At 39.9% G+C, this 13,007-nt stretch overlaps 1 protein-coding gene across 2 annotated transcripts in view; it reads right to left on the bottom strand.

Annotated features, from left to right (window-relative positions):
• IFIH1 (interferon induced with helicase C domain 1) overlaps window positions 1-13,007 on the bottom strand; it is a 41,631-nt gene that overhangs the window by 16,605 nt on the left and 12,019 nt on the right. For both annotated transcript variants that reach the window (XM_075180747.1, XM_075180748.1), the window contains exons 5-9: window positions 11,939-12,007; window positions 6,305-6,528; window positions 4,732-4,930; window positions 2,760-2,977; window positions 740-853 (exon numbers count right to left, since the gene is read on the bottom strand). In XM_075180747.1, coding sequence (XP_075036848.1) covers window positions 740-853; window positions 2,760-2,977; window positions 4,732-4,930; window positions 6,305-6,528; window positions 11,939-12,007 — 824 coding nt within the window. The remainder of the gene's footprint in view (window positions 1-739; window positions 854-2,759; window positions 2,978-4,731; window positions 4,931-6,304; window positions 6,529-11,938; window positions 12,008-13,007) is intronic.

The following is a 13,007-nucleotide window of genomic DNA, read 5'->3' as shown; positions in this document are numbered from 1 at the left end:
TGCGGAGGGTGAAAAATAATGCATCTTCTGATGGGAAGATCTGGGGGTAAATGTATGAAGCTGAGAGCTTTCCGGCAGGTTTGAAAAGTGGAAATGTTGAGTATAGCAACCAATCAGATCCCACAATCTATGGCTCTATTACATTAAATTAACAAGACCGGTGGTAGTCATTTCACCGACTACCACCAACCCCGACATGGATTATCCGAACGTCACTTTTCCTACATACTTCTGAAGCAGAATATTTATTACACTGATTTTAAAGAATCCCGATGACATAACAGGGCGGCAACTGTGAAGGACGTAACTTTTAAACCCGACAGGATTATTTATGCTCTTAAAGGGATATTTTAAGGAGGCGCTGGGTCCACAATGTCTTTTAGTAAGGCTTTTAAATAATAGAGCCAGCGCCTCCTTAAATTATCCCTTTAAGACCATAAATAATATTGTCGGGTTTCAAACTTACGTCCTTCACATCTGCCGCCCTGTTATGTCATCGCAATTCTTAGAAATCGCTGGAATAAACATTCGTGTTCAGAAGTATATAGGAAAAGTCACGTTCGGATAATCCATGTCGGGGTAAGTACTATCGGGCTGCTCAGACTCGATATAACGTACCCCACCCATCAATACATACATGTCATTTAAAATGTTAAAATGAGGACATAAATGTCCACAAAACCGGGTCATCTTCTTTACACAGACAAGATATTTATTTGAGAAATAAAGACATCAATACCTTCTTTTTGTCTTCTGCAATATCAACTTTCTTGCAAGGCTGTTTCACTCTGTCCTGGAGCTGTGGAGCGTGTTCTTGTACCGTCATGATCCTAGAGTCAAGGTTGGCACAGATCTAAAATAGCAAAACAATCACTTTGTAGGAAAGTAAAATATAAATAAATTACATACAGAGAGAGAGAGAGCGAGAGAGAGAGAGAGCGAGAGCGAGAGCGAGACAGAGACAGAGAGAGACAGAGAGAGAGAGAGACAGAGATAATCAGGGAGTGAGATAACAAGAGAGCTACAGTTACTAACAGATTTTTGTCATACACTCATTCTACTAGGCCTGGGGGTAAATGTATCAAGCTGAGAGTTTTCTGGCAGGTTTGAAAAACCAATCAGATCCTTGCTATCATTTATTTAGTACAGTCTACAAAATGACAGCTAGAATCCGATTGGATGCTATAGACAACATCTCCACTTTTCAAACCCGCCAGAAAACTCTTAGCTTGGTACATTTACCCCCTGGAGGAAGAAAAAACTTTTAGAAGAGAAAAAGAAAATAAAAGGCTGAAATCACCAAGCAGGAGAAACGGCAACTATAAAGCTAGGGACCTATTTTCTAGAATGCCACAGAGTAAAAATAATTCAAATCAGATTTGGGGACAATCCATCTACTAATACCATGAGAACATGACACTAATGAAGCTGGACCACTGGTATGAATGTAATGCCCGTTATAATTGTCAGCTCTCCATGTTTAAACCACTAAGTGACATCATTCTATAGTCCTACAATGTCTCTATTCTATAAAATGTGTTCATGGTCTATTTTGTATCAAGCCCTGTATAAAACTGATATCTTAATTTACACACATCTACAACAGTGTCTGTATTATAGATTACTCCTCTATATATAAATAATCTTACGGTGTACTCTATATTAAGGAAACGTCTTTTTGGCAGTATTTCTTCAGCTGGGTGGACACCAGGCTGCACGGATGGGTAGGAGGTGAAAGACTCTATAATGTCCTGTGAACTTATATTGTTTGTCCTCAAGGCCACAGAAACCAGGCTGCAAAGTGAATCATTTCTATAACCTTGCATCAGGCTGGGGCACCATATAACATCCCAGAAAACAGAACCCTTCCTTCCCAGCCAAGCACAACACCCCTCAGGCTAGTTAGATGTAAATGTTAGTGTGTATGATGAACAAATGAGGTTGCCAGTCACTGGCACCAGGAAGGATTGGGTTAGATGCAGGGGAGAGTTTTTCATGTTACCTCTCATTTTTTGGTTCATAGAGCCAGATGGCAAAGAAATGTCTTCCTTGAATGAGATGGCACGGCATGTTAGAAACCACAACTGCCACTGCCATGTGTGCCCAAGGAGAGATGTACCGCAGACTAACAAACCTCTGCTGATCACAGTCTACTTATAACTTATTCTGAAAGCAGCCAACAAGGATTACTTACATGTGATTGGCTACTACCACTGTCACTCAATACATGCCCAAGTTTGTTCCGGGTCTCTAATAAAAGGCTCCTGAGCAAAAAAAAAAAAGCTTCATAGAGATCTCTGACAAGGGTGGGTTACACAAGTACTGTGGGAGATGTGTATAACTGTAATCTGCCAGTGGGTGGAAGTCCTTTTTATTGGTGGTCAAAGACGATGAGGAGGTCTCGAAATGTAAGATATGGAGACGTGCATGAATGTATCTGTGGGGGACAATCTCATATCATTAACCTCGGTGTCGTAGCAACATCAGAGGACATAGAAGACTGGGGCAGTTCTGGAACACTGGGGGGTTAAGAAGGGACCCAAAACCAGAAAAAACCCATGAACTCTAGGAGGCTGAACAAATAGTAATGAACCACTGATCAGTACTAAATAACAATTCAAAACATTACAGTATATTCAAATCTTGGGACTGCCCCCAGGACTGATGCTAACTGCGATACAGCAGGTCTGTTTGCTCTAGAATATAATTAAAACTTTATTTAATAGATACTCTCAGACAAGTGATGACAAAACACTCACCCTTAATATATGCTCCTCTGCTTTTTTACTGTCTTTAGCTCCTCCCACTCCCGGTGAAGCGGTCAGTCCCAGGATCTGTGGAAGCGGGACCACTGGCTCCTGCACCTTGAGCGATTTTGCATTCTTCTTCTTCTGCTTTATATACCGTATCATGATATTATTGTAGACTGCGCCCTTCTGGGTGTGGTGACATTCATCAATTATCAAGAGGCTAAAATCTGAAACACAGTATCAGAATTAGTGAAATCAAATATTAAAGAAGAATAAGCAGATTTGATACACAAAAATAAAAAGGACCATCGGGTAGGTTCTCCTTTGAAGCACATCCATCACCTACATATAGTGGAGACAGCTCTGTTGTAGGCGTAACTAATACTCGTAGCATGCAGGTTAGATTACTCTTTGCTATAATTCATTTTCACCATTGCCTATTATTTCTGTTTTATGCAGAGTTTGACTGTGTAATGACTGTATGTGGGGTCTAGCTAGGGTCATATGAAGCAAGAAAAATGTTGTTGTTACTTAGGGCCTTAAACTATATCCAGAAATACTGCTTTGCATTCTTTTATACACATATTGTATTTTTGTTAAATCAATTAAAATGTTGTATCTCCTTAAATCAAATCAGATATTTTGTGTTAATATTCTGTCTGGAATCAAGAAGCTAACCACAAAGGAAATGTGAGCACCTGATTTGATGAAACTTTGCAGAATCAAGAAGTTATGCCAGCCTCAAGGATCCTGATTGGAGAATCAATAAGGAACTTGATGACATTTAGCAGTTTTGAGATTACTAAGCTTGACCGCTACCTTGTTTTATACCTGGTTTATTTTTAATGAGAACTTTCCAGAATATTACAATTATTTTCCATTGAAGTGATTATTATGACGTGATTAATGTCTATAAAATATGAGCTATTTCAATTAGTAACGTTAGTTCAATTTGGACACAAGACACTCTGGGCTAGATTTGCTAAGCTGCGGGTTTGAAAAAGTGGGGATGTTGCCTATAGCAACCAATCAGATTCTAGCTGTCATTTTGTAGAAAGTACTAAATGAATGAAAGCTAGAATCTGATTGGTTGCTATAGGCAACATCCCCACTTTTTCAAACCCACAGCTTAGTAAATCTAGCCCTCTGTGTGGTTTCTTATTTCTGAGCCCCTGATCGATCGATACTGCTGCTGCCACACCCAAAAACACCACCATTGACTTGTCAATTGAAGGTAGTAATTGCATCTGTAGAGATAATGCAGAAAACTGGTTCCAACAACTATTAGGAACATTTTTAAAGTATCCGCTACCTTTTTGGAAAAATAGCAAATCCTAACACCCCTGTGCTCAAGCTTCCGAACAATCCTTCATCTATTCAAACAACAGTGGATGTCTACTATGTGTTATGTTATGTTAACATCTATAATATTATAAAAGTGCCAATATTTTTTTGAAAGGTTGGCAATGCTGTGGGGTTGGTGAATTATATTGTCCCTAAAAGAGAGATAGGTGTGGAATAAAGCAGACTGTCTCTTCCCCACTCCAAGGAAACATTGGAAAGCCCATATCAATGGTCACTACCACTCTATAAAATAACATATCTTAGCAGTACTGAGAGCATTTAAAATTTTCATAAGGTCTGGTTGTTATGGGTTGATATCCCCACCGCTTGTGTATATGTGATTCAGATTAACCCAGTTATTATTTTGGAGCCTTTTAAAGAAAGATCACCTGTCCCATATAAGCGCTGTAATTTTATCACTGTTTGTTCCCAATTGTACAGCGCTAGTGAATTTGCTGGCGCTATATAAATAAATGATGATGATGATACGGCAAGTGCTGTATAGACAGAGGGTACTTATACCCGTATTCAAACGGTTTAAACAAAAAACACAAATTGCGTTCCTTGATGAATCAGACCCTGTATGTCCAATGGTAGACCTAACCTTTAATGTAAATGGAAAATACTGTTAACGTACCAGATAGTTTGACCCCCTCTTCTTTCTTATCCAGTGAATTTTCCAGTATTTGGGCTGTGCATATCATGATATCATTTTCCTCTACAGTTTTAGGAAATGAAATCTTCAATTGCGAATCACCACTTATTTTCTTGACGCGATAGCGGTCCTTCAGGAACGGATGGAATTCTTTGCTGAAATGCTGCTCAACTAATGGAACCTGAATTAAACCAGTCATTTAAAGATTAAATTTTCAGTAATACATATAAGTGTCAGTTAATTTATTATGTCAGTAAATAAGACTCTGAGGGGGAGATTCAGCGCGAGTTGCCGCATATATCATTTAATGCTGGGAGAGGAATTCAGTTATGGCGTTCGCGATGCTCAGCACAGGTCCCGTAATTGAAATTAAGCCTTATTTCCAGTCACTATGAGCATCGTGGGTACTGTAATTGAACAGCTCTTCCGGAATTAAATACAGATGAAAGACATACGAGGCAACTCGTGCTGAACTGAATTGTTCCTTATCTGCTAAGGGAAAATCAGTCAGTACCAAAGTCCCATTGAAGCCTAGCATGATAAGGCTCCGTAAGATGTTTGGTACCTGAAACATTAACGATTTTTCTTTGCACCTCAAACAGATCCAAACAAAATACAGCCTGAAAGTTTGCGCGTCAGCCAGAAATGTGCGCAGCCGCGCGTCACCCAGACGTGTATGCAGCCGTATATATGGGACCTCATATGATGAACTGAATCTCCCACTATAAGTTGAATTTATTAGCCTGCAAAAATTGCACCAATAAGATCATACTTGCCTACTTTCGACAAGTGTAGTCCGGGAGAGGGGCGTGACTAGAGGGTGGGAGGGGCCAAATGTGCCGCTTTGGCCCCGCCCCGCAACGGAAATGCCATTTTATCGTGGTGGGTGGGGTCAAAATGACACGATTCAGCGCGTCATTTAGGCTAGGCAGTTGCGGGATGCGGGAGACTTGCCTGCTCTCCCGGGAGTCCGTGAGACCGACTTGAATTTCGTGAGTCTCCCGGACATTCCGAGAGAGTTGGCAAGTATGATTAAGATGTCAAATGTGCAAACCAACCAGGGTTTATCAGTATAATGTAAAGCCCACATACACGATAATAATAATACGCAGCTATGCTCAATCTCAGGGGTGAATAACAGTGGAATAATTATTGACATCTTAGGCTGTATTATATCATTACCAATTATGGTTATATTACATGTACAATTGTAGCTGTATCATATGCTGAATATTTATGGCTGTATTATATAGTGGACATCATTGTGGTTAAATAATAAGCTGGTTATTGTGCCTATATAATATTTTTGTCATTATGAATATCTGAGTGTGTGGGTCCAGGGGAGCAGGAGAAGCAGGCTGGTTCTAAAATGCAATACAAACTGCACAAAAGACATAACAAGAAAAAGAAATAACAGTGACAAACATACAAATAATTGAATGTGTCAGACTTTGGGGGCTTTTTAAACGTTGAATCTATAAAGAACCACATAAGCGGCCTACAAGAAAAGAAAAGTGTGATTGTAAATTTTTAGTATAAAGGAAAGTTTCTGTACCTTGTTGACTAAGACAATAACTTTTGCGGGCAGGCCATTTTCCAGCCTCTTGTTCAGATGCTCCCTGGCAATGTAGACAGCCACTCTGGTTTTCCCACTTCCTGTGGGCAAGCATACAATAACGTTCTCGCCTTCCAAAGCTGGTTTGGCCACTTCCATCTGATAATCTCGCAGTGTAATTTCAGGAACTGGAGAAGCTCGATCTGCACTCGCATCTTCATCAGCTATAACAGACATACATTACATTTATAGAGCTATACAAATTAGCTTTTTTATTACAAAGTGCAATGTCTTAAATCCAGTATCTACCGATACTCTTTAAATTCTGGATGCCGTCTCAATACAAAAAAACACAACATCAAGCACACCAAAACTTGCCTAAAGGAATAGGTTAGCCATTTATAAAAAATTTAGCTTTGCGATAAAAAGAAGGTATAGAAAGAAGATCTATAAAAGAAGAAAAGAAGATCTCAATAGTGCATAAAATACTTTATTAACAATACTTCTTTTTAGCACATCAAGATATGTACCAGATAATAATATCGAAACAACTTTGTACACTCTTACCAGGATATCTAAAATACCTACAGAAACTTGTGCCAAACTGCAACTCAACGCATTTCGTTACAGAAGGACGTCGTCAGGAAATTGGCAGCAAGTAGAATAGCCAAGAAAACTATCATGTGCCTATTTTGTGGGGGCGTAAGAGCAGATTTGGGTTGGAGATGTCACAAAATAATGAAGAGGTGGTGGTGGTGGTGGGGGGGAGGGGGTGTTTGCCCCCCAAAAAAGCCAAAAAAACTCACAACCAGAAAAAAACAACATAAGACAAATTTTTTAGGCTTCTGCAAAAGATATTTTCAAGAGCATTGTAACAACAAATTAATAGTAGATAAATAGAAGCTGTTCTCCATTGTACATTGACATTATCATCAAAAGAACTCACATGGATAGAGACAATCACCCACTATTTGTTCTGAATTCTCTGCATTAAATGAGTCATACAAATAAGAGAGACCTGACATTGTTCTGTACTGTTTAACAAATTGAGTCATTGACCATAAACAATCTTTTAGAATTATGTATAAATACTATTTTATCTACTGTATTAACATACTGCCTAAGGCTGGGTACACACTAAAGAAAATTTCTCCCGATGTGATATAGTTAACGATTTTACCAACAAATGAAAAAAAAAAAAAGTCCAGATTAGCAGCCGAATTCATGTTTACACACTAAACACGTTTTACAAGATTTACCGTCAGATCTGTGCTCTTCATCTGTCATTACCATCGGCTGAAAAGATGGTGACTCTGCACACTCCATAGAGATCCATGGACACTGCCGGTCCTGAGTGCGTACACACTGCAGGACTGGAACGGCATTGTTCTATCGTTGAACGAGATTTTTAACTTAGTTTAAAAATCAAATTAAACGATACGATGAGCTTTGAAACGATAATCGTTAATTGTTGGAGCGTACACACTAATGCGATATCGGGCCAAACTGTGGTGTCTCATGTGGTTAGCCCGATAATCAGCTGAAAACCCTGTAGTGTGTACCCAACCTAACGTAGATGTTTTTTGCCTTCAATGACCGCTGTTCCGTCGGTCATGGCCACTCTGAAGATAAGTAACTTCACTCAAGTGGGGCAGGATCCCTTTACTGAGTACACGGAAAAGAAAGACAGATGAGGCCAGCACAGAAGCCTCTTCTTGCCTATAACACAAACATCTGATTAAAAAAACAGACATTTGTGATTTTGAGAGAAATTGAAAGGACAGGTTCTGATCGTTACCCGGTCTCATCAGTTTTCTGTAAAAAGAATAAGAATGATTCATGTACCAGTTAACAAACTGAACTGCAGCGCTAAGACTCTGAGGTTAAACATCAAAGCAAAAGAAAACAACTTGTTGAATTAAATGACATTATTTTTGCAAAACTAGTAAAAAAAAATGGTCTATATATATATTTTCAATGCTGAATAAGCAACCACATTCACAATTAACAACAACATGTTTCTGTATACACACAATATATAAATGGATATTAAAGAGAACCTGCCACATTTGGCATAATATGTGTTTAGATTTCGCGATAGTTTCGGCAGTAACGCGCCCAATTAAATTCCCCCCTATGTGTTTATTTTGTGTTCCGTTATGTTCATTATTTTAACGTGTAGTCTACATGGAACATCTGGCAAAGAGGCGCATTTATATAAACTAGTGCAAAGGAAAAAGTGGATGGAAAATGACAGTATCTGATCAAATACTAGGGGCAACACCACCTTTATCCTTCTGCACCAGTTTTAATACCACACTAAGCATGATACTTTCTTTGTCATTCTTCTACCATGTTACACTTACACTCTAATACATTCTAGAAAATGATAGAGTCTGATTGGTTGCTATGGGCAACATCTCCACTTTTCCTTTTTAGAAGTTTTAGTAAATCTACCCGATATATTTTTTTACAGGCATGATGACTGATGGTCACAGGGACACCAATGTTCTTATTTAATAACATGGTGCAAATAGCAGCGATATGCTGTAACCCATAGCAACCATTCAGACACCAGCATTCTGTAGTCCTGCTACACTGGACTGATAAAAGTTGTTGCTATGGGTTACATCACATCACTCCTCTCTGCATCGTGTCATTAATTCAGCTCTGATCCTGCCAACCAATACAAACTGCTTTACATGCTCTCCAGTGACATTTACATCTCAACTTACAGCTTTAATTTTGTTTCTCCATGTAATGGTTTATATTGCCTTAAAAAGAGTGTACACATGTACAAGTCCATTAATTATAACCCTATGATAAATGTATCGCGTCGCTGCAGTTGTCAGACACGATCCCAGTTTGTTTGCCATTAATGTGCAGTTTTGTGGCGTCAAGGAGCCTTAAATTAGGTGTTATTGGTGCTTTTTAACATCCGTTATGTAATCCATTGGAAGCGGGGAAGACAAACAGACCATTGTGTCATATTGGAGGTCTGCAGAGGGAATTAGGTTCACCATGAAAATAGAAAAAAACAAAAAAAAACAAAACAAGCATTGCTAGGTCACAGCATCAATACCTGGCAGGCAGAAGTTATATTCTAATATGCTGTAATGGGAACTCTACAGTAAACCTCAGACTGGAGTACGATGTGGAATGATTTACTTGTATATTTACTAATGTTGTAAAAGTTTTTCTTAATTTGCAGAAATGTGTGTTTACAGTCTTCCTTTAAGCCCAGAACACGCTGTACTCACGGCTAATACAGAATTATACAGTCCTGTTTTATAAGGGAAACCTTATTTTACTACATTTGACATCAAATATCCAAAATGCTTTATGATTTAATAGCTTTAACCAACGCAGCTGTGATTTATTTCACTGTGGAAAAAAATATGTTTGGGGGAAGATTTACTAAAACATCTAAAAAGAAAAGTGGAGGTGTTGCCCATAGCAACCAATCAGATTCTGATTATCAGTTATATAGTACCTTATTGGAAATGATAGCTAGAATCTGATTGGTTGCTATGGGCAACACCTCAACTTTTCCTTGTTAGACCCTCCTCTGATATTTGTATGCTTCCTCTTAGCAGGCAGCCTGAGTGAGTAATAGGGCACAGTAACCCACCATGAGACACTGGCTTCAGCATTGGCAATTTACAATAAAGATGGTTTGGGGTGGTAGTTTGGGGCTCTAAGGGGGATTAAAGGTGCTCTGCCCATCACCGACCACTGAAGGGGCACACGCATTTATTATCTATTCAAAATGTTTCTCCCAAAATACTGCTCAATTTAATGATTTAAACTAATCATTAGAGTGAAAGGACATTATATTACTTGGGCAATTAAAGTTTTTTTATTATATTACATAAAGTGGACTTTCCCACAAAAGTACAACTGGAAGATGCAAAGTCCAATTATAAGTGTAGGGATGACATCATATGGTATATTTACTAAACTGTGGGTTTGAAAAAGTGGAGATGTTGCCTATAGCAACCAATCAGATTCTAGCTGTCATTTTGTAGAATGTAGTACATGAATGCCAGCTAGAATCTGATTGGTTGCTATAGGCAACATCTCCACTTTTTCAAACCCACAGTTTAGTAAATATACCGCCATATCTCTTGGACCTCAGAAGTGCAAGAAAATTCAAGGCCTTTTGTGAGGTGAAAACCCTCTCGATCTGCCCAACTTCCCCCATGCTGGTGCAAACCTTTGAACATCCACAGATATAAACCATTACAGCCAGTATATTCATGTACTCCCCCGCAGAACTAGGCACACTTATGCAAAAGTAGGCACAAAAGAGCCCTCCTCTGTGGTTTAACACTTTAGCGGTTCATAAAATACCATTATTATCTCTGCAAGCGTTGAAATCTGCTGAGGTGCCATTACTGTGATATCTACAGCTGTGGGCAATCCCATGCCCGTACATATTGCAATCTGGCCATTTGGCACAAGTTTATCAGTGAGCACACCGACGAGGGGCTGAAGAACCAGATCACAATGCTTTGTACTGCCTCCTGCCCTTCCTAGTCATGACCTTACACATAATGTGATGGGGGTCATCTTTCCCCTAGATCACGTTGAAGCCCACAGACAGCACAGTGGTTCACATTTACCAAACTGACTTACCAAAATTGCACCATCATTAGTCTGTGTCAGTGACTTAGTTGGAGTTGTGTGATTTATGTGATGTAACAGAATAGGCCTCCATATTGTATTGTCTGTTTTTGCGTAATTCAGTTAGGGCCTGAATAAAGCTTGGTGAAACATGAGTGTGTCATTGGCTAAGAAGGTGCCTAGCACCCTATTGAGAGCAGGGCTAAGGGGGGGGTCATGAGAGGCAAGAACGGGCCCAGGATGAATGTTCCACCTCTATCTTTGCATCAACATTTGCTCTATTTAGGATCTGGAACTTTCCTATTGCCGGGACCTCCATCAATCACCTTTGGCACTGCTGGACTGTCTGTAGGGCAGCACAGTGGCTAAGTGGTTAGCACTTCTGCCTCACAGCACTGGGGTCATGAGCTCAATTCCCAACTATGGCCTTATCTGTGTGGAGTTTGTATGTTCTCCCCATGTTTGCGTGGGTTTCCTCCGGGTGCTCCGGTTTCCTCCCACACTCCAAAAACATACTAGCAGGTTAAGTGGCTGTTATCAAAATTGACCCTAGCTTCTCTCTCGGTCTGAGTGTATGTTAGGGAATTTAGACTGTAAGCTCCAATGGGGCAGGGACTGATGTGAGTGAGTTCTCTGTACAGCGCTGCGGAATCAGTGGCGCTATATAAATAAATGATGATGATGGGAGGAGAGATCTGTAGCAGCGGCTCTAATTGAAAGCCTTAGCGCTGTTGGGTTTCTGTGTACACAGTAAACAGTACCCAGGATAACGGGCATAGGTCCCAGCTATGTGGGGATCCCAGGACCATGCTAAATAGAGCCAATGGTGGCTGTGCCAGGGCAGGGCCTTCTGTATAGGGGTTAATCAAAGCCGAAAAAGTATTTCTGGTCATGGTGAACTCCAGACATCTCCAATCACCTTTGCCTCCCTCTGACTTTCCCACAGTTTGTGCAGCACAATTATAAATGCCAAACATTGAGAACAAGTATAGTAATATTACATTTTACCTGATTCAAGGCTCTCAGCATTATCAGTGGACTTGTTCAAACGACATTCAGTAAAACTCGCATCCAAATCTGAAATAAAAAATAAATAAAGTGGATGTACTGAAACAGCAAATAACATTTCAAAAGTAAACAACTGTACTGTGTGGAAATGTTATTTCACCAATGACCTTTAGAAACGGACAGGCCGTTCATTACACTACGACATCTCTTGCAAGACTGCTTGGCATGACTTAATCTTTGCGACACTGCAGTGACACACACTGTACCTGTTTCATGTGTGCTGGCTGATTCAGAAACCTCTTCCTTCCCAATAACTATCTTGGTTTGTGTGTGTGCAATTCTCTAGAAGTTTGTAACACTTTGTTTTCCAGAGGATTGCTACAAGAGGCTTGCTCAAGATTCCTAGCTACGTAAAACCGTAGGTGCCAACATTTACAAATATTTTTCTTGGTTCCAAGTAGGTCGTGCACAGTACGGTCTCCAATTCCTATCGTTCCCCAAATGTTCTCAATCCAAGGACTGAGAGGTTTAGTAATGAATAGAGCAGAGACCAGCAAAAAGGTAATAACATAGATCTGCGCTGTGAAATTTCATGTACATATTTCTCTAGGTTTGATGCTTGGTTTGTAATAAACACATATTTATTCAGTTAAAATGGGAGGTGAATTGGCAGTATGTAGGTCGGAGCAGATAATTTTGCCCCGCCCTCTGTGGCCAAATAGCGAGAATGCATCATTCCTCCACGGGTGTGGGGGTAAATAACGCGACTTGTCGCAAAAACATGTCATCGAGGCAACCAACCACCTCACTTGACTATGAAATTTGCAGGATGCAGGAGAATTGTCTGGTCTTCTGGGAGTATGGGAGACCTGCCAGAAATTCGGAAGTCTCCCAGACATTCCAGTAGAGTAGACTAGCATGGTTTATACGGACATCTGCCTGGTAAGACTGATATAGTACATTTTAGCACCAAGTTTATGTTGCACTACAGTTGACATAGCCTCAGGTGATATACCACGGTCGGACATGGGGAGTGGCATGATGCCACTTTTTAGTGGCTCAAAATTTA

This window comes from Mixophyes fleayi, chromosome 7 (genome assembly GCF_038048845.1).
Source record: "Mixophyes fleayi isolate aMixFle1 chromosome 7, aMixFle1.hap1, whole genome shotgun sequence".
NCBI lineage: Eukaryota > Metazoa > Chordata > Amphibia > Anura > Limnodynastidae > Mixophyes > Mixophyes fleayi.
The sequence above is the reverse complement of the archived record's forward strand: the minus strand, read 5'-3'. Positions and strand labels throughout refer to the sequence as shown.